Source organism: Passer montanus, unplaced genomic scaffold (genome assembly GCF_014805655.1).
Source record: "Passer montanus isolate IOZ18808 unplaced genomic scaffold, ASM1480565v1 scaffold18, whole genome shotgun sequence".
Taxonomy (NCBI): domain Eukaryota; kingdom Metazoa; phylum Chordata; class Aves; order Passeriformes; family Passeridae; genus Passer; species Passer montanus.
In genome coordinates, this window is record NW_024365381.1 from 14,655,855 (window position 1) to 14,674,793 (window position 18,939).

The 18,939-nt window shown below is 40.8% G+C and overlaps 2 protein-coding genes across 2 annotated transcripts in view; both read left to right on the top strand.

Moving 5' to 3' along the window:
* Positions 1–2,647, top strand: part of LOC120500364 (protein only RNase P catalytic subunit) — a 34,183-nt gene extending 31,536 nt beyond the window's left edge. Inside the window, exons 6-7 of the mRNA XM_039705149.1 lie at positions 425–620; positions 2,206–2,647. Coding sequence (XP_039561083.1) covers positions 425–620; positions 2,206–2,334 — 325 coding nt within the window. The 3' untranslated portion in view covers positions 2,335–2,647. The remainder of the gene's footprint in view (positions 1–424; positions 621–2,205) is intronic.
* A 7,889-nt stretch (positions 2,648–10,536) lies between these two features.
* On the top strand, positions 10,537–17,629 carry PSMA6 (proteasome 20S subunit alpha 6). Its single transcript, XM_039705158.1, has 6 exons — positions 10,537–10,680; positions 11,437–11,518; positions 11,678–11,833; positions 14,772–14,950; positions 15,593–15,687; positions 17,420–17,629. The coding sequence occupies exons 2-6, from the start codon at positions 11,503–11,505 to the stop codon at positions 17,475–17,477; spliced, it is 504 nt and encodes a 167-aa protein (XP_039561092.1). The 5' UTR covers positions 10,537–10,680; positions 11,437–11,502; the 3' UTR covers positions 17,478–17,629.
* The last annotated feature ends 1,310 nt before the right edge of the window (positions 17,630–18,939 follow it).

Below are 18,939 nucleotides of genomic sequence, written 5' to 3' on the forward strand. Positions count from 1 at the left end.
GTATTGTTAAACTTCATGGCAAATTATATTGTTCTATTATCAGATTGTGAGAAGAGGGAAAAAGTGCTCTACAGGGCAAGCAGTTTTTTATTTTACAGGGCACTAGAGTAGTCGTGGGAATTTTCAGTGTTGCTGATGAATAAATCTTGATCAGCATTTGAATCACTTCCTGCAGCCACTTACTGATAGCACAGTATTGTTAAACTTCATGGCAGGAGATTATATTGTTCTATTATCAGATTGTGAGAAGAGGGAAAAAGTGCTCTACAGGGCAAGCAGTTTTTTATTTTACAGGGCACTAGAGTAGTCGTGGGAATTTTCAGTGTTGCTGATGAATAAATCTTGATCAGCATTTGAATCACTTCCTGCAGCCACTTACTGCCTTGTGAATGACGTCTGTCTTTCCCATTTTTTTTTTGTGAAGCTCTGAAGATGATGCCTTCTTGTTATATGCCACTCTCCGATCAGGCAAGCACTGCAGGTTTGTTACCAGGGACTTCCTCCGGGATCACAAGGCTTGTCTCTCCGACAGTCTGACACGTCACCTCTTCCGCAAGTGGCAGCGTGGGCACCAGATAGTGTTCTTCCCTTCTGCAGCAGGAAAGAGTATACATTTTTTGGTAAGTTTTCCCACTGCAGTCAGAAAACACACAGAGCATATTCATTGAAGATACATTATTTCAAACTCTGGAAGCCAAAATATCTTGTTGAAGTCTATGTGGATTTGTACCAGTGCCCTCAAAACTCCCATGTTAACTGAAAATTCACTGGATTCACAAAGCATGCCACAAACAAGAAAACTGTAAGAGAGCCAAGAAATGCTACCTAACTGTTTAAAATGTAAATGTAAATAAAAGTTTATGTATACAAATATTTCCAGTGCTGGAAATTCTGTAACCATTACTGGCCTCAGTGAAACCTGAGTGCCAATGTCTTAATTTATTTTAAACTTTGAAATCCCTTATTCTCTGCAGCACTATTATAAAATACCATCCTTCTAATTTTACAATAGAGTTTCTTTCATCTTTATTCTAAAGAAGCAGAAAAACACAGGTATTTCACTATTCACTGTAATAATAACCTAACATAGGTGTAGAGTTTCATGAGGGAAAGCCCATAACAGTCAAGTTTATGGTTAGTATTCAGCTACAGAAACTGCAGTAATGTCATGTTGTGGCAGAATACTACTCTTATTGTCTAGGCGATATGTATCCTTGTGAACAGTACATTAACAGGAATGCAGCTGTTAAGATTTTTCTAGTGAAAAATCCATGATTACAAACAGAGATACCAGTTTGTAAGAATGACAGCAATCAAAGAATGACATTCTTTGTTGCCATACATACATTACTTCTTATGGAGCCAAATAATGAATGGTGGGTTACCTGAGCTAAAGCTGACACAGCTTTAGCTGTTTCTTTCTCTTGTACAAAGGGACTACTAATTTTCACATCTTAATTCCTATACAAGTGATTTGGGTCATTGATATTGCCAGTCATAGCTGTCTTCTAAGTTTTTCTGGAAGCTACCACAGTAAAGTAGACTTCCAAGACTATACATATAGACTGATAGCATGTCCTGGGAACCATAATTACCAACCAGTCAAGTTTCTTTTGTATTTGTCTTATATATGTTGAAGTAGTGTATCTGCAACATAATAGACCTGAAAGATTGTTTAATCTATTTGTTCAACCAGATGCTTCTGAAAATGTTAGTGATAAACCCTTTTCTTACATCTCCTTTCCTTACTTCTCCTTGGGACAGAGCAAGTCAGCTCTGTAAAGAGAGACACTGGGAGAACAAATACAAGATGTCATTAATGTCATTAAATCCTTCAGTCAAGCCTATAAACTCCATCCTGAGTAATTCCCATATGATTTCATTTAACTGAACAGAACAACAATCGTTTTGTCATTTCTAGTAATTGAGTGCATTATCCTGAAATCATTATTATCTTGTACAGATTGAATACAGAATTTGTAATGACATCTAGACCACAAAATACTTGAAGATAGTTTAGTTTTTCCTCCAGTACTAAAATTTAGAATTTGTTTTGTATAAGAAAATAAAATAAGTTGTTAAGAGATAAAACTGTGGAGACTTCTAAGGTAAGCACTGGAAGTTGTAACTAACTACCTGTAACTGATATTTTAGTAATACTTGTACAAAGTCTAAAAAAAAGTTTTCCCTGTTTTTTCCCAACAGCCTGCTTTCCGTTACGACTGTGTGGTACAGACTACAGGTGATACATGGCATATTCCCTACAAAGATGTTTTTGAGGAAAAATATTCATATCAAGTACCAAGAAAATGGCTCTGCGTTCACCAGAAATGATGAAGAATGTAATTGGACAAGCTGAAGCTGCCTTTCTTTCTTTTTTCTTTTTTTCTCCTTTTCTTTTATTCCTTTTTTTTTTTAATTTTATTCACTGTTGCTGGCTAGGAGAATTCAGCAGGACAGTTATGGGATTAAATGTGTGAGGTGTGTTACTAAAGAAAATCGAGTGACTGCTTTTGGCAAAATCATTCCTGCATACATCCTGTAACATCAGTGGTGGTCCAGGGGGGGTGAATTATATCCATTATTTCCATTTTTACAGGCAATTTTTGTGATTTGAATTAAAACTTGCTTTTTCCTGTTGGAATTAGAGTTTGGGCATTTTTATATTTTATTTTTTCTCAAGCTTTTCGTCTACACTGAAATAAACTCTTGAAGAAATTAAGCAAGACTTGCCAAGTACCTTCAGAGTTTGTGGTGCTGAACTTGCAAGAGTGTTGCACAATGTCTACCTCTGTTCAGGGGAGCTAAGGGGAACAACGGTGCATTTACCATTCACCAGACACACACTGACCTAAGGCTTCCTCACTCTAATTAGAATTTGCTTGACCACATAGAATGCAAGAGATTGGTTAGAGGAACATATAGCAATCATTTGCTTGGAAGAATAAGGAAACAACCAGTGCAATGTGGGGCTTTTTTTGGTGGCTCCTCCACACTCCTAAATTTGCCGTTTCTGACAGGATTTGGCATTACTGTGATAGTTTGCTGATGTAAATGCATGGATTTTTAAAATGAAAATGGATAGCTAGAAATTCTTAAAGACAATAATAGGACAAAATTGATTCTTGTACATTACTATAAAGTCTGTTCCAAGTTATAAAGCAAAAAAATAGTATAAATTACAGTAAAAGTGTTCTGAGTTATTTGTTAGTGTGTGTGTGGTAAATGTGTTTGTTTATTGCACTTAAAACTGTAAGGCAAACCTTTCTCCCCCCAAAACATAGAAATGCTACATAATTCTCAGATTAAATATCCTGGGCTTGTCATGTCTGTTTCATACAGAAATCCTCTGTTCAAAACTGAGATGAAACATTAAGATCTTTTTGTATAGAACTCACAGATCTCAGTTCTTGCAGGCCCCGTGATGAGCTCGCTCAGGACTCAGCATTCAAGCATGTTCCCTGCTTTTTTTTTTTTTCCAGGACAGTCCTGACACATGTTCTACTTCTGGTATCAGTTTGTAAACCAGCAGATGTGATTTGCATACAGTCATGTCCTTCAGGTACTGTGCAGAAATTGTAGAGGAGCTGGGTGCCTCTTAGGGTAACATAAAACCTTGGCTTTAAATTCATCATATTGTTGGTGGTGTTCATCACAGATCCATTTCCTGAACAGAATATGACAGCTCCTATGGAATCCAGGAGGAAAAGGAGAGGGATTGCATCTACTTCTCTTGTTCCTCAATACTTCTAATTTGTCAGAAGATTGCTTTTATAATTCCTTAAGTTACAGAACTGCCACATCGCCTTGAAAGTGGAAATGCTGCTTTTAAATGAGGTGTCTGCTCCTGTGCAGCAGTGCTGAGTTAGCAGCTGCCTCTCTGTTCGAGGCTCCCCCGCCCTGTGTATGAAGTTGTGCATGGCCTGAGCTGGTGTCAGTCAGTGCTGTTACAGTGCTCCTTTGGTCCTGGCTCTGATGGTCGTGCAGCCCACAGCAATGCAGAGACGGGTCTTAAAACTGTGTTTTGGCTAGGCCAGAATTGGCATTGTTGCACACAGCTAGCACCATTGCACAAGTACTGGTACCTGTGTGGGAGTGGGGTTCAAATGTCAGGCTGCAGAAGGTAGGTCCCTGCAGCAGCTCTGCCTTAGGTTAGTCCTAGCTGAGCAGAAACTGCACTTTCAGGGTCCCATTTCATTGCCATTGAATTTTGTGTTTTACCTCACCCTGGTCACTAACAGGCATGCATAATATCCACATATAACTGTAATAAATGCATCCTCTACTTCCTTTTTAATCAGGACATGTCCCTAATCAATCACTTAGGTTTCACCTCAAAAACTGTTCTTAGAAAGATACTGTAATGCCTTCTAAATAATAACACTTCCTAAACACACATTTCTAGTATATTTAGGGGATGATCGAACAGAATATGGAATTTACAGTTGGAAGGTATTACAACATTGGTGTCAGATTTGTGACTGTTTTTTTTATGTTTGCTGCTAATGCACTTCTCTGTAGATCCCTACAGGGAATTAACAGCCTCTGTGGAACCAAAGGGGAAACATTAGTGATGACCCTCAGACTTCTTCAGGTGTATACTGCCTGTTACATAGATGCACATGGTATCCAGAGGCTCGGTTCTGAGGTTAATTATTTGAATTTTATTTCAGACATCTGTGAAATAGCATTTCTTTGTGTTGCTTCAGATTACTGAAATATGGCATTACAAGATAACAATGACTATGAGGATTTGCTTCCAAGTATCTGAAAGGAATTCTGAGGTTTCACTGGCAATAAAAATAAATGTGAGAGCCAAACCAAAGCTGGTAACAAATAGCAGATCTATTTGACATCTACTGCTGTTTGTATAGTGGTACAGTAAAAATTCAAGGTAATTTATTACACAGGTGGGCTCATGCTGAATGCCAGACAGGCAAGTCTTCCAAACAGTACAGCAGTTGGTACCCCCAAAGAGACACTGACTGCCATTTGCTATGGCACTGAGTGAGGAGAATGGGAATCAGAAGGAATGTGCCCTTAGCTTAGCTTGCTGTGTGCCATGGAGACAGACACACTGGAAAGACAGAGTTGAGAAAGAACTGATTCAGCCTGCACTCCAGCTATTATCACCTCCAAGATCTCCCACTTACTGCTTACTATGTTAAAAACATGACAGTGAGAACAGCTTTCCTCAGGATCCTGCAACACAGAATTTGACTCCATATCCGTACTCATCAGAAGTGATTTAACATTAAACCAAAAGCATGATTGCTCTTCTGGAACAATGCTGTACTCTGGAAGCTGTATCCTGAAAGTAGCATAACTTCCACTCTGTCATGTCCATAGTATTGAGCAACTATTATTCTTCCCTTTATCTAATTCAAATACTGAATCTTTGATTCCAAACATATATTTCTTGGTTACTATTTGGCAATCAGGCTGAACGCTGGATATTTACTTAGATTTTCTCATGCTCTTTTCTCAGGGAAAAGAAATCATTCTAGAGAATCAAAGAGCTCTGTAGATGGAAGAAGTGTAAAGGTATGGATCATCATCTTGGAGAAAATGGTCTTAAGAGACCCAGGTCATAAGAATCACAAATGTTCTGGAAGGAACGCCTAGGGATCTGTTGTTGGCTGTGTCAGTACAAAAGCATCAAATGGTACTGGCAGATAGATAAAAGGTTCAGATAAAAGCTGAGTTTCAGACAAAACCACACAACACGACGTTATGCTGACCAGCCATGGCATGTTGTGGATTTAAGAAGTACATGTGGGTTCAAGGGGAGACCAGAAAGTTCATGAAGGGGAACCAGCAAGGGTTACTAAATAACCAGACACTATCCCTACCTTGGGAAGTCCTTCCAGATAGTTGGAGACTGGGAGAGGATTCAGGGAGCGTATCATGAAAGGCTCTCTCTAGTCTTAAATCCTTGGGTATCCCCGTTTTGGCCACATCTGGAGACAGAGCACTGGACAAGACTGGCTCCTTCTGGCCCAGCAGATGCACTCATACGTGTTCATGTCCTGTGTTCCTGTGCTTGCAGCATCCCCAACTCCTCGTCTCTGCCCGTGAAAGGGACAAACTCTTGTAATACACAGCAGGACGTTATTCTCCCATAGTATTAATAAGCGAGGAGAAGTATTTTGAAAAATTTGAGAATACAGACTTTTAGTGTGTGGCATACGCCTTTATTCTGCTCTTTCAGCAAAGAATAAGCTCACCTAATAATAATTTCAAAGTAGAGGTGTGGATACCGGAACACAGCTTTTCCAACTCTTTTAATGACCAACTTTTAAAAAATGCCTTCCCACAAAGAGCAGGGGAATTCCAAGATGTTGAAAGGCAAAAAACTTATATTCACGAGTTTCAATTTGGGGAATTTCCCTTTGGACTGGACACCGATAAAAAGTCTTTTAAACATCTCATTATAACGCAGCTGCGGCAACAATTACCTATGAATACCTTAAACATGTTTTTTGAGGTACTCGCTTTAAAATTATTCAAGAGCACACGCGGAAATCCTTCTCTTGGAACTTTGGGGGCGGGTTTTGTTTTCCCGGCTGGCTGGCGATACTTTGATTCAGCGCCGATGGATGCCGCGGTGACACTGTTATTCCGTTTCCTGCCGCTTCCGTGCGCATTCCCTCGGGCACGTCCGGCGGGCTTCCAGGTTTCCACGCGCGAGCAGCGCCGGCCCAGCCCCCGGTGACAGTGACACTCACACAGTGACACTCACGGTGACACTCACGGTGACACTCCCACAGTGACACGGCCACAGCCGCACCGCCAGCCCCGCCTCCCGCTCGCGACCTGCGTGACGTAGCGCGGCGCGCGGCGGCCGCGGGGCTCGGGCATGCGCGGCGCCGGTGCCGGACCGTGACGGTGCGGGAGCGGCGGGGGCGGGACGCGGCGCCCCCGCTGGCCCGCGAGTCCCGGCTGCGCCCCGCCTGGCCCCGCGCTGTGCCGGGCAAGGCCTGGCGGGAGCGCGGGCGGCGGTGCCGGGGAAGGGATCCTCGCATGAGATGGGAAACGCTGCGGCCGGGGGGGCTCTCGGGTGTCCCTGCCGCCGGGAGGGCCTCCCCTGAGTCCGGTGTTCGATTTCGGATGCTGGGAGACCAAGCTTGCAGCTCTCCTTAGGCTCCTTTGAGTGTTTCTTTGGGTGAATCCTGCCAAGCCTCGGAGCTCTGCGTTTTGGGCTCTGAGAACAATGAGAGCTGTTTGAAATGGGATTTGAGCTGCCTCAAAGCCTGCATGCCAGAGTGACACAGTCAGTTCTTGGATGTAACTCATGCACGTTCTTGTTACACCTGAGTGGCGCTTGTTCTGCAACTGTGGCCTGTGAGATAGCAGCAACCATCCTTTGTGTTCAGTGTCTTGGAATAATGTAAAGCTGAGCTTCAGCTTCTTCTGCAAGCCACTGGTTCTGTTATTCCTGTTTTTGCAGTGCACCAGGTTGTACAGAAGCGCATCCTGGTGCCCCTTGTGCAGGATGCAGGCAGCTCACAGTGTGGCAGGACAGTAGTTTGAGAGTGCCCCTGGAGGAGCCTCTCAACAGGGACACATGAACTGTTCTGCAGCATCATCCTGACCTGCCTTCCCCAGCTGCAGGGCCTTCAGTGCACATCCACTGCATGTTGTGTCTGTAAATCCCTCTGTTCCTCAGGAAGGGAGCTTGCTGGGGTCAGATTGCATTAATTGTCTGTGGCAGCCATAAAGGTTTTTTGTGACTGCCCTTGAGTTTTTCTCAGGAAGAAGCCTGTGTGGATTAGGCCTCATGGACAGGTGGCCCACTCTTGAGCAGTCCTTTCTGCAAGGAAGAATTAGAAAGGTGCCTGTCCTAGATACCTACATGTGGGTGCTGTCTTAGATATCTGGAGCATGTATAATGCATTTTATTCCTTATACATAGGGATGGTAGGGACAATGCTTCCTCACACAGGGTTTCAGTGGTTCTGTGACAGAGGAGTCCTGGGCTCCTGCCTTCAGCTGTCATTAAAACAGGGTGGTTGGTCTGTATCACTTCCCACTGTCTCTGTCACAGTGCTACTTGTTGGGAATTGTTGCTGCATTCTGTAGCAGAGAGGAAACTGAGCCTTGTTTTTCTGTCTGGGGTATGTGTAGCCAGTGGGTTAATGTATGAGAAATGTGTGGTACCTCCATACCTTTTAACAGTGCCTCAGAAACAAGTATCTGCATGTGTATTTGAGAGCTTCTGCACACAGCCTGGAGCTGTCTTAAAGCTATTTTGAGTACCTATGTGCTATAGGAAGAAAAATATGTAGATGTTAACTTCAAGCAAGAATGAGCTCACTTTTTTCACAGCCAGGCTGGTAACTCGGGCATGGTGCACATGGGTGTCTCTGTTTGCCAGCATCTAGTCATAGCATGGGCAGAAATCTCATGTTTGCTTGCAATCAAATGTCCACATCTAGGTGGTTTTGTTTTATCTTTGTCTCTTTGCTGGATTAAGGTTAGCTAGGGGCTGTCGAGAATGAGCATGGACATGTGTTGCTTTAAGATTGCCTTTAACTTGAGTTTTTCCTGGAATTTGGCAGTATGGGAACAGAGATTTCCAGCATAAAGATATTGGACCAAAATGCCTATACTTAGGTCTGTCTTCTGCTTCTAAAGCTCAGAAAACTCACGTGCCTTTGATTTCATATTAGAAAACTTAACAGTTTTCACATTACTGTGGTTAAAATCCCTCAGAGCATCAGTGTTCTCTTGCTACCTGTTAGTTTCAATCTTCAAAGGTGATGTTTCTTCTGAGTGGAGTTTTGGGAGGTGAAGAAAATTACTACAGTAAAACTTCTGGCTGTTGCCATGTATTCAGGGAACAGCAAGGGGCTGCTATTTTCAGAGTGAATGTCAGCAGTGCTGCTGAAATACATAGTAGTAAACAGACTTAAAACAGCACTAGCAACTTGGATTTGTTACATTGTAAGAGCCACTTCACCTTTTACATGTTTCCTTGAAAACTGAGCAATGGAGGTGGTGATCAGGGGCTGCAGTTTCACAAGCCTGGTTTTTGGCAGTTGTGAGCAAAAACTAGTTTGTGAGGGCACCTATTCCTACTGCCGCCCAAGTGTCACAGGCTGAGATTAGGTGGGCCCTCTGGAGATTATCTGGCCCCAAGCCCCTGCCCAAGGAGGCCCACCTAGAGCTGGATGCCCAGGAGTGTTTCCAGATGGGTTGTACAGGCAGCCTGTTCCAGTGCTCAGTCACCATCACAGTAAAACATGTTTTCAGGTGTTGAACCCTCCTGTTTAAGTTTGTTCCAGTCATCTCTGATTTGCTCCAGATGTCTCTGGGCATCACTGAAAACAGGCTGGCTCTGTCCATCTGCTTTACACCCTGCCTTCAGGTTGTACAGTAAATAGACAAGTGCTGCAAAGCCTGTGCTGGGGGCTGCAAGCTTGGCCACTTTGCAAGCAGTGCTGGCTCGTGTCTTACTGGGGTTTGTGCTCTGCTGCAGGCTGGCACTGATCATCCCAGGTGGGCAGGGTTGTACAGAGGGAAAGGGGGAACATCCCTTATGGCACATTTGGGTAACCAGTAAATCTCTGATGTCTGACAGTGGTAAATACAGTGCTGTAAATACACTACAATGAGCCCTTCCTTAACAATGACTCTGCAGATTGAACATTAATATGCAAGGTTTGAAATTTTTTTCATCTTCAGATTATTACTCCTCTGTTGTGCAATCTCTTCTATAGATCTGAGTGCAGCTTTTAAAATAGCCAAGTTTCTTGCTCCTGTTATTTTAAGATAGTTTTAGCAATTTACTATGCTGTTTGTAGACATGTTCTAAATTCTGGATTCATGTGCATAGCTAACAAAAAAACTCACCTACATTTAGCTGCTGTCTTACCACTCAGCCAGATATTACGAATTTCTGAATGTTTATCAAATATTGCCAGGTAAACAGTTTTTAAAGTTCTTGTGCCTAAGGCTCTTGAAACTGTCAATCAGGAGATTTATTTCAGGGATCATTTCATGACTGTTGCTTTAGTGTTTGCTTCTTAATCCATTGTATTTACATGAATAACACTGTTTAATTGGCCTCTGTGTAGCTTTCACTATAAAAAGTGAAGAAAAGCATTGCAGTGTTTGAATGTGAAGTCAGAAAATATGATAGTTAAAACCTGTCTTGTGTGCCTCCTGTGTCATCTTACCAGTTTTCATCTATATCAGTAAAAGTTAGAAAAGAAGCTTGCATCCTTTAAAATGCTAAAATTCATGTCAAGAATTCTTCTGTAAGAAATTATGGTCACTGTAGATTAAGGTTGGACAGTTTTGGTCAAGTTCAGAACAGCCTTTTTGTTCTAAAACTTATTCTGATGCTGTTAAGCTTGAACTGAACAAAAAGTCAAATCAGAAGAAACATTTGAAGGAAGCAGTGACAATGGTTTTCTGAAGAGAGTCAATTGCACTAAAGATCTTAAGGACACAAAGTGTTGCACAAGTATTAAAGTATTAGAAGATCAGAAATTGGTGAGATTTGTGTGTTGGGGGAAATGGTTACTTGTACTAGTGTCTCTGACACAAGTTTTTTATTAATATTTGTATATTTTTCTAGAATATGCATTTAAGGCCATAAACCAAGGTGGACTTACATCTGTAGCTGTTCGTGGGAAAGATTCTGCAGTAATTGTAACACAGAAGAAAGTACCTGTAAGTAGCCTGGTTTTGAGGGGAGGTCTGAAAGGAGAGGAATAAAAAAAGATGGGCTGAGACTCAGAATATTGATATTATTAACACTGATATAAATTGCTATTTGAACTGAATATCTAATTATCATTCTGCTTATTACAAGTTCTAGCTCTATGTAGTGCTCAACTGAACATTTTCTCACCAAGTATTGCTATATTGGTTTTCTCTGTAGTTGTTGAAGGGATAAATCTAAAAATATAAGTAGATCCTGCTGTATTGAGCACGCATTCATTGCTCTGGCTTGTATGGGCTGAGTTGTCCATAACCAGTTCCCTGATGCCTTGAATTTCTGCTGAGAAAATATTATTCCAATAGCTCGTAGAACAGGTTTTCATGAGTGTTTCAGCTCAGTGGTGATGTACTGCTGAAAAGGGGGGGAAATTCTTTTATGTTTGAAGGGCAGCATGAAAAAAGAGAGCAAGATTTATATGTGGGTTCTCAAAGTTTCTTCAGAGGGAAAAGGACTGTGATGTTGATCATGTTCTTGTTGTTCTCCAGATCTGTGGTTTTAATCATGCCTATTCTCCAATGTCTTCCTTTGCATGCCTACAGTAGTAGAAATTGGAAAGCCTGAAAGACAGTTTTTAGCTGTTATGGGTCCTTTTGGGCTCTTCTATAAAAACCAGAGGATTCAGAGTTAGGGTTTTTTTTGTTTGTTTGTTTCCTTTTTACTTCAAGGACAGTGTTTGTCCATTACATTATTTGTTTCCTCTTTAGGACAAGTTACTGGATTCCAACACAGTGACTCATTTATTCAAGATTACTGAAAATATTGGTTGTGTGATGACAGGAATGACAGGTATTTAATTCACCAATCTTGCTTTGGAGAACTTACATAGTTCTAATGGATATATTTAAAGATAATGTAAAGTTGGACCTGGACTGTATATTCTCAGACAATGCTAGTAATAAAGATGGCACATATTCAGTGGAATTAATATTAGTTCTTTTTGTCTAGCTGACAGCAGATCCCAGGTGCAGAGAGCCCGCTATGAGGCTGCTAACTGGAAGTACAAGTATGGATATGACATCCCTGTGGATATGCTGTGTAAAAGGATTGCAGATATTTCTCAGGTCTATACACAGAATGCTGAAATGAGGCCCCTTGGTTGCTGTAAGTACAGTGTATGAAAATGATCTTTACTGTTTCTTGTCTAAGTTTGCAAATTCATATATAAGAAATTCTCACCCATTTTCAAAATGGGTAACTGAGGCTGTAAGGGGGATGAACAGCTGAATGAGAGAGCAGTGTTGTAGGTCTTGAACTGGAGCCCTGATTTTACCACTGACTCAGCGTTTGAAATAATGTAGCCTCTCTGATACTATTTCACCTTAGGTTTTGGGGCCTGGTCTGTTTGCACTGTGCAGTGATACCTGTGAGCAGGAGATGCTCTTTGTAACTGTGTTTGTTTGTGGTGGTTTGACCCCCTGGATGAATGCCAAGTGTCTGCCTGTCTCCATCAGTCCCTTCCTCAGCTAGACATAGAAGAGAAAAAATACCAGGGAAGGCTTCTGGGTCAAGATAAGGGCAGGGAGGGATCACTCACCAGTTACCACCATGGGCAAAACAGATCCACCTTGGGGAAATTAACTGAATTTATTAGCAAGCAAATAAAAATAGGATACTGAGTAGTAAAACAAAATCTTTGAAACACATGCCCCCTACCTCCTTCACAGATTTAACTTTATTCCTGGTTCTCTACCTCTCCCACAGTGGCACAGAGAGATAGGAAGGGGGTCTGTGGTCAGTTCATAGCACATTGTTTTTGCTGCTGTGTCTTTCTCAGGGGGAGGACTCCTCACATTCTCCCCCTGCTCCAGTGTGTCTTCCACAGGAGATAGTGCTCCAGGAACTTCTCCAAAGTGAGTCCTTCCCACAGGCTGCAGTTCTTCCCAGCTCCAGCAAGGAGCCCACCTTATGTGGGGTGCAGTCCTGCAGGAACAGGCTGCTCCAGTGTGGGCTCCTTCCTCCACAGGGCCGCTGGTCCTGCCAGTCCTGGAGCCTGTCCTGGCTTCCACATGGGGCCACAGCCTCTTCAGACATCCACATGCTCCAGTGTGGGCTCCTCCAGGGGCTGCCAGGTGGATGTCTCCACCATGGATGTCCATGGGCTGCAGGGCCACAGCTGCCTCACCATGGTCTTCTCCACAGGCTGCAGGGAAATCTCAGCTCCGGCAGCTCCTTCCCTCCGTCGTTTGCCTCAGTGCCTGCAAAGTTGTTCCTCTCACATATTCTCACTCCTGTCTTCTCTGTCTGCAATTTCTTTCTTAAATACATTATCCCAGAGGCACTGCCACCATTGTGGATGGGTTGGTCTCAGCCAGCAGCAGGTTGGTCTTGCAGCCAGCTGGCTTCGGCTCCTTTGGACACAGGGGAAGCCTGTAGCAGCTTCTCACAGAAGCCAGCCCCTCCAGCCTTCTCACTACCAAAACCTTGCCAAGCCCAGTGCACTGTGTCTGGGTAAACATCACTGTTAGAAGACAGAGATGGAGAGTGCAATTATCTTTGTGGTGGTTTTGTGGCTTTTTTATCTAATTAGAATGTATGGGACAGATTTACAAAATTTTTTCTCCTAACTTAGCTATCCTATATATAATGCAGAGGAAAAAGTGCCTAAAATATTTCCCTTGCAAATATTTTTACATGTCTTGTTTTATAACAGCAAGTGCAGCTTAAAGAGAAGTTGTGTGTTGAGTCATTTTTTGTAGATGCTCCTGTTCATCTGTGTGTTCTGGGGCTGGTTCTGACTTGTTTTTTCTCTTATGTTGGGCTGTAAGCAAATTATAAACATACTGTTAGACTGTTCAGGAACTGAGGTAAAAGACTTAACAGGTTTCCTCAATTACTTTTTCCTTAAACATTCTGTCTTGAGTTTCTTTTTGATTGGTTGGGTTTTGTTTTTGTTTTTGGGGTTTTTTTTAAGGAGAATAGTTTGAGAATTGATGAATCACTTCTCGTAATCATAGCAGGCCCCAAGACTTCTCACTAAAGCAGTGACATTGAGAGTTGCACCACAGTTTCCATGATGGGGCAATTCTCCTCTGCTTGTGTGCTTGTAATTTTCAGGAAGGATTGTTTCTTTCTTCCCTTGGCATTTCCCATGCCTTGATACTTCTGGAAATTCCTTCTTTAAAATACATGAATAAAAATGTATTTTTCTTTACTTCCCTTAGCCTTGAAAATATGAGGGGAATTTTTTTTTCTGTTGTAGTAATTGCTACTCAGAAGTTTATCATCTCTAACTACTAGTTGAAAATTACACAAATGTGAAGTGAAGATAGTTGCAAACCATAATCTTGATCTGTTTTGGCTTTTTATTGCAAGTATTGTTTTTTACTTATTTTTTAATATGCATATTGAGACAATGCAGCTGTAAATCAAGAAGTGAGGGTGAACATATGCATTTCAGTGATGTGGTCAGTTTGTGTTACTTGAAAACTATCCAGCTTCGAAACACTTAGATGAATCTTCAAAGACTCAGTTGTGTCCTGATATTTCCACTTTTCAGATTTTTTTTTTTTAATTTAAAGAGGAAAAGGTATGTAATGCAGTGTTTTTCAGGGTAACAAGAAATCTAAGTTTGATCTTTTAATATCTCCATTAGTTTCAGTATGTTTGTAAAGTTGCTTTCTAGTAAAAGGCACATGGTAGTAGAGCTGTTGTTTGCATTTTTATGTCATATAACACAGGATGTGAGCTGTGGCTTGGTATACTTTCTATCAGGATAAAACTTTTATTTCCTGACTTTGTGGTTCTCTACACACTGAGCGTGGCAAAAATGTTTGCATGTTTAATGAGAATGCCTTCTTTGGAAATGACAGAAATGTAGTTTCTGCTAAACTGAGTTGCATACCTGGTAATGAGATGCTGGTAAGCAGTGGCAAATTAGAGATAAAAATGAAATCACAGCTCCAGGTATGGGACTGATTCCCAAAGATGTATTGCTGTGCATGCATGTTTTTTCAGAGAAAGGACTATCCATTCTGTTCTTCAGTTGAATTCAATTGCTAAAATGGGGAAAATAAATTAATTAACAAATTTTCTCTTCAAGGTATGATTTTGATTGGTATTGATGAAGAACACGGCCCTCAGGTATACAAGTGTGATCCAGCAGGTTACTATTGTGGATTCAAGGCCACAGCTGCAGGAGTTAAACAGACAGAGTCAACCAGTTTTCTTGAAAAGAAAGTAAAGAAGAAATTTGACTGGACATATGAACAAACAGTAGAGGTAGGCCAGCAGAAGGAAATTAAAATTTGTTTCAAGTATTTTTAATGAATATGCTGCATGTAGGCTTGCAATGCATAGAAATGTAGTTAGGCATTTCCTCTTTCCCTACAGTTCTGTATTGCTGCCAGAGCAAATACAGCTATTCCAGCCAGAAAATAATTTGAAAGTATTCTGCAAGTGTTTGAATGGTCATCTAATCTGCTTTTTTTGCTTTATGTTGGCTGAAGCAGATTGTATAATTGTAGCACGCTCACTGTAGCTGGTGTTTGGTTACTACAGTGCTTGATTTTGGGGATACCAGTGTGACTTAACTTCTAGTGACATTTAAAATAATCTTCATATTAGAAGGTTTTTCAAACAGTATCTTAGCATGATAAAAGCTTTTGGTTTTGTTGTCTTTTGTTGTTGTCTTTTTCTGATACGAAAATACATCCCTTTGCTTTTTGTAGGTTGGGCTTTTTAGGGAGAGGACTGGGGAGGGGCTGTATTCTATAGCTGTATTTGGAATTTCTAAACTGAGATTTTGAAGTGAGAGGAAGTAACTTTAAACCAGAAGGAGGAATAGTTTTAATGCTATGTCTATTAAGAAAAAAAAAAATTAGTGCTTTCTTTCTAATGATAGCGGGTTTTGTCATTTTTCAGACAGCAATAACATGCCTGTCTACTGTACTATCCATTGATTTCAAACCTTCAGAAATAGAAGTTGGTGTAGTCACAGTGGAAAATCCTAAGTTCAGGTAAGCAATCAGTGTTGATAAAACTTGGTGTGTTTCTCTGATTATGTGCAATTAATTTTACCTTCTTGTGTAATTGTAAATTGAGAAAAAGAGATAAATTTAAGAGATTGAAGTTTTGAAGGGTTTTTTACTTGTAACTCTTCAAAATGTGTAGGGGTAGAAAACATTGTGTAAAAAGAATAATGCAGTTTTAAAATGCGTGACGTGGTTAAGGGATTTAGTGGAGAAAAGCCATCTCCTTCATGTCTTAAAAGGGTATTTCTGTGATTATTGAAATGTAGTTACATCTGGTCTAGACATGTTTTCATGCTTAGAAGCATAAAAATATTCATAGTAATGGTATCTGGAGTCCACTTGCAAATCATAGTCATACTAACTAATGCAGTAAAGTCTGGTTTATATTATGGAATATTTACAAGTCCCTTAAGTTCTTTATTATTTTTCTTAAATGAATCTTTAAATTATTGTTGCTCATCTTTTAATTGTTAGCATTTCTTTACTCCTAAAATACGTAGTTAATAGATTATGGACTTGTATAATTTGAAAAACTGTATTTGAATTTGGTAAGATTAAAAGATCATGGATTTAAAAAATCATTAGTGATTTGAAAATTACTGGGCTATCTACTTTCTGAGTACTCTGCAGTCCCATCTAACATGAGAGCCAGGCACCTGCTATTTCATCCCTCCTCCATTATTGCCTGCAGCACCCTGTGTGCACCAGGATTACTTGGCCAGTGTATCAAGGCAACACCTGGAAGTCTCCCTGCTGAGGGCAGGAGAGCTTCACATGGGATACAGTGTGCTTGACAGCCTGCTCACAGCACAGTGTGTAGCTGCAGGAGTGTGCATGAAATGTGGGAGAAAAACTTTTGGGGAGTTTTTATAATGCAAAAGAACCCTCCAGCTATGGCTTACCTAAAATTTAGGTAAGTCTGGCTTGCTGCAGAGGGATTCAGTTATTTCTGCTTTAGTCTTTAATTGAGGAATGTTTTGAGTTTTTATTTTAAAAGAACAGAGGAACAGTAAAATTGGGAACAAAGTCTGCTGTTACTTTAATCTAACTGCTTGGTAAGTGGGGACTGAAGAGAATCTTAAAACCTTTGGGTCCTAGAGGTTCAGTCTTTTAAGTGCTTCCTTCCTAGTGTTGTTAAGGTAGACATGGTGGTGATGGGTGGTTTTGTATTTGGTGGTGTGTGCTGAGGACAGCAGAGCAGCACGTTTGTGAGAAAGGTCTAACTACTTGGTTAGTGGGGACTGAAGAGAGTCTTCAAACCTTTGGGTCCTACAGATTCAGTCTTTTAAGTGCTTCCTTCCTAATGTTCTAAGGTAGACATGGTGATGATGGGTGGTCTTGTATTTGGTGGTGTGTGCTGAGGACAGCAGAGCATATTGTTTGTGAGAAAGCACACAGAAGCTGCATGACCCCTTCTCTCCTGCCACTCAAGGGATCAGCTACCTTCTCACTAGGTCTCAACTTGCAATTGCATTACTCATGAAGAATTACCTGTTCTTTTTCTATCATTTGTTACCTCCTTGCTCTCTAGTGCCTTTGATTCTTCCTTTATTTTTCAAGAGAATTGGAATGTCAGCCTGTAGCACTGGCAGCAGGGCTTTAAAGGGCAGAAAGATGCATTGATGTAAAACTTATTTGTATAGATATTAGGTTGTAATATTGGAGCTTAAGGGGAAGAATAATTTAAGCTATTTAAGATTTCTTTTTGTTCTTTCAGGATCCTTACAGAAGCAGAGATTGATGTGCACCTTGTAGCTCTGGCAGAGAGAGACTAATTAGCGTTTCCATTTCCATTGTCTGTGCTTCTGGCCAGGATGTTTGGTGAAAAGAAAACACTTAATAATGGTTTTAGATTATGGGTGGAAAACAGTGTTCGCTATATGATGTATTTTACTCTGTACAAATAAAACAGAGGTTTTTGAAATTCTTGGTGTCTCCTTTCAATGTTATTTTTTAAACTTCCAATTCTGTGAAATTGTCATCAAAATGCTTGACGACTTTTAGTGTTTCTATAGTAATTGCCTGCCTTTTAATTGTATTTTAAGAGAATTTTTATGCTCTGAGCTGTATTTTTCATCTGAGCTATTTAGGTTTTAGTGTTAATATCAGTTCTTGTGGTGTGTGTGTCTTGAGATAATTCCTACATTCATGTTCATTCTCTCCATGGCCTGATGTTGAAAGCCTTACAACATTACAGGTTTAATTGTGGGGAATTTAGGAAGGCCTTATTTGCTCAGGTTTATATGAGGATATGGGGCAAAAGCAGAAGGAAAATGCTTGAGCTGTGAGTCTGAGTCCAGTCCTTTGGACTGATTTATTTGCCGTGCATGTAGTGGATTTAAGAGATGTCTTCTATAATTAAACAGCTCTGAAGCTGACATTTATTTAGGGAAAATATTCTGTGTGTAGTGTACTTTGGGATTTTGGCTTAGTCACCTACCGGGTTTTGAGGCTTTGGGCAGTGTTGGGGCTAGAGAGGGCCAATAGACAAAGTCCTTGAACAGGAAGGTCTCTGGGAAGCAATTCTTGCTCCTTCAGAGGTTTTGGGTTTGGAGATAAGACTGCAAAAACTTGAAGGTGAAAAAAAAACCTTTTTATTTTGCTTCAATTGAAGAGGTTTCAGCCTCAGCAGTAAACAGGGAGGTGATGAAGTTGTGAGAGAGGAGGCACTGAGGAGAAGAAGATTACAATTACCAGGCAGTTTTAGTTGTTGCACACAAGTCTCCTTGAAAGAGTGCCAAGTTAATGCAGCAGAACTCCTTACCTTCATTACTCTGCTGTGCACTTCTCACATTGGCTTTAATGATTTCAAAATTCTCTTTGATTTTTTTCAAGGCATTTGGGAAAGGCCTCATAAGTTGCCACGAACTGAGGTTGGTCAATTGTTTTCCTCATGCTTTACAGTTAAAGCCCCTTGAATATGTGTTTTTCAAGTTCATTGTAGTAAAGAAGCTGCAATTCTGTGTTTGGTGGCTTCAATAAAGGATAATGCTAACCTTATGTGATAACTGAGTTGAGGAGAATCAGATGTACAGTGAATGGTGGAGTTCACAAAGCTTCTTGGGTTTCTGTTCGTGCCTCCAACTTTCAGCTTCCCTCATGTCAGATAATGTAGTGTAGATAAGATAAGCACCTCTGCTTCTGGTTTTGGGTAGGTTATCTGAGAATTCTGTGGGGGTTTGTGCAACAATCAGCACATTTGTGCAGCTAATGGCACATTTAGAAAGGTCTGTGTTA

Coding starts and splice junctions, on each gene's coding strand:
- PSMA6 (XM_039705158.1), top strand. Junction 11,834..14,771: donor AATGAGGCCCCTTGGTTGCT/GTAAGTACAGTG, acceptor TTTCTCTTCAAG/GTATGATTTTGATTGGTATT. Junction 15,688..17,419: donor GTGGAAAATCCTAAGTTCAG/GTAAGCAATCAG, acceptor TTGTTCTTTCAG/GATCCTTACAGAAGCAGAGA.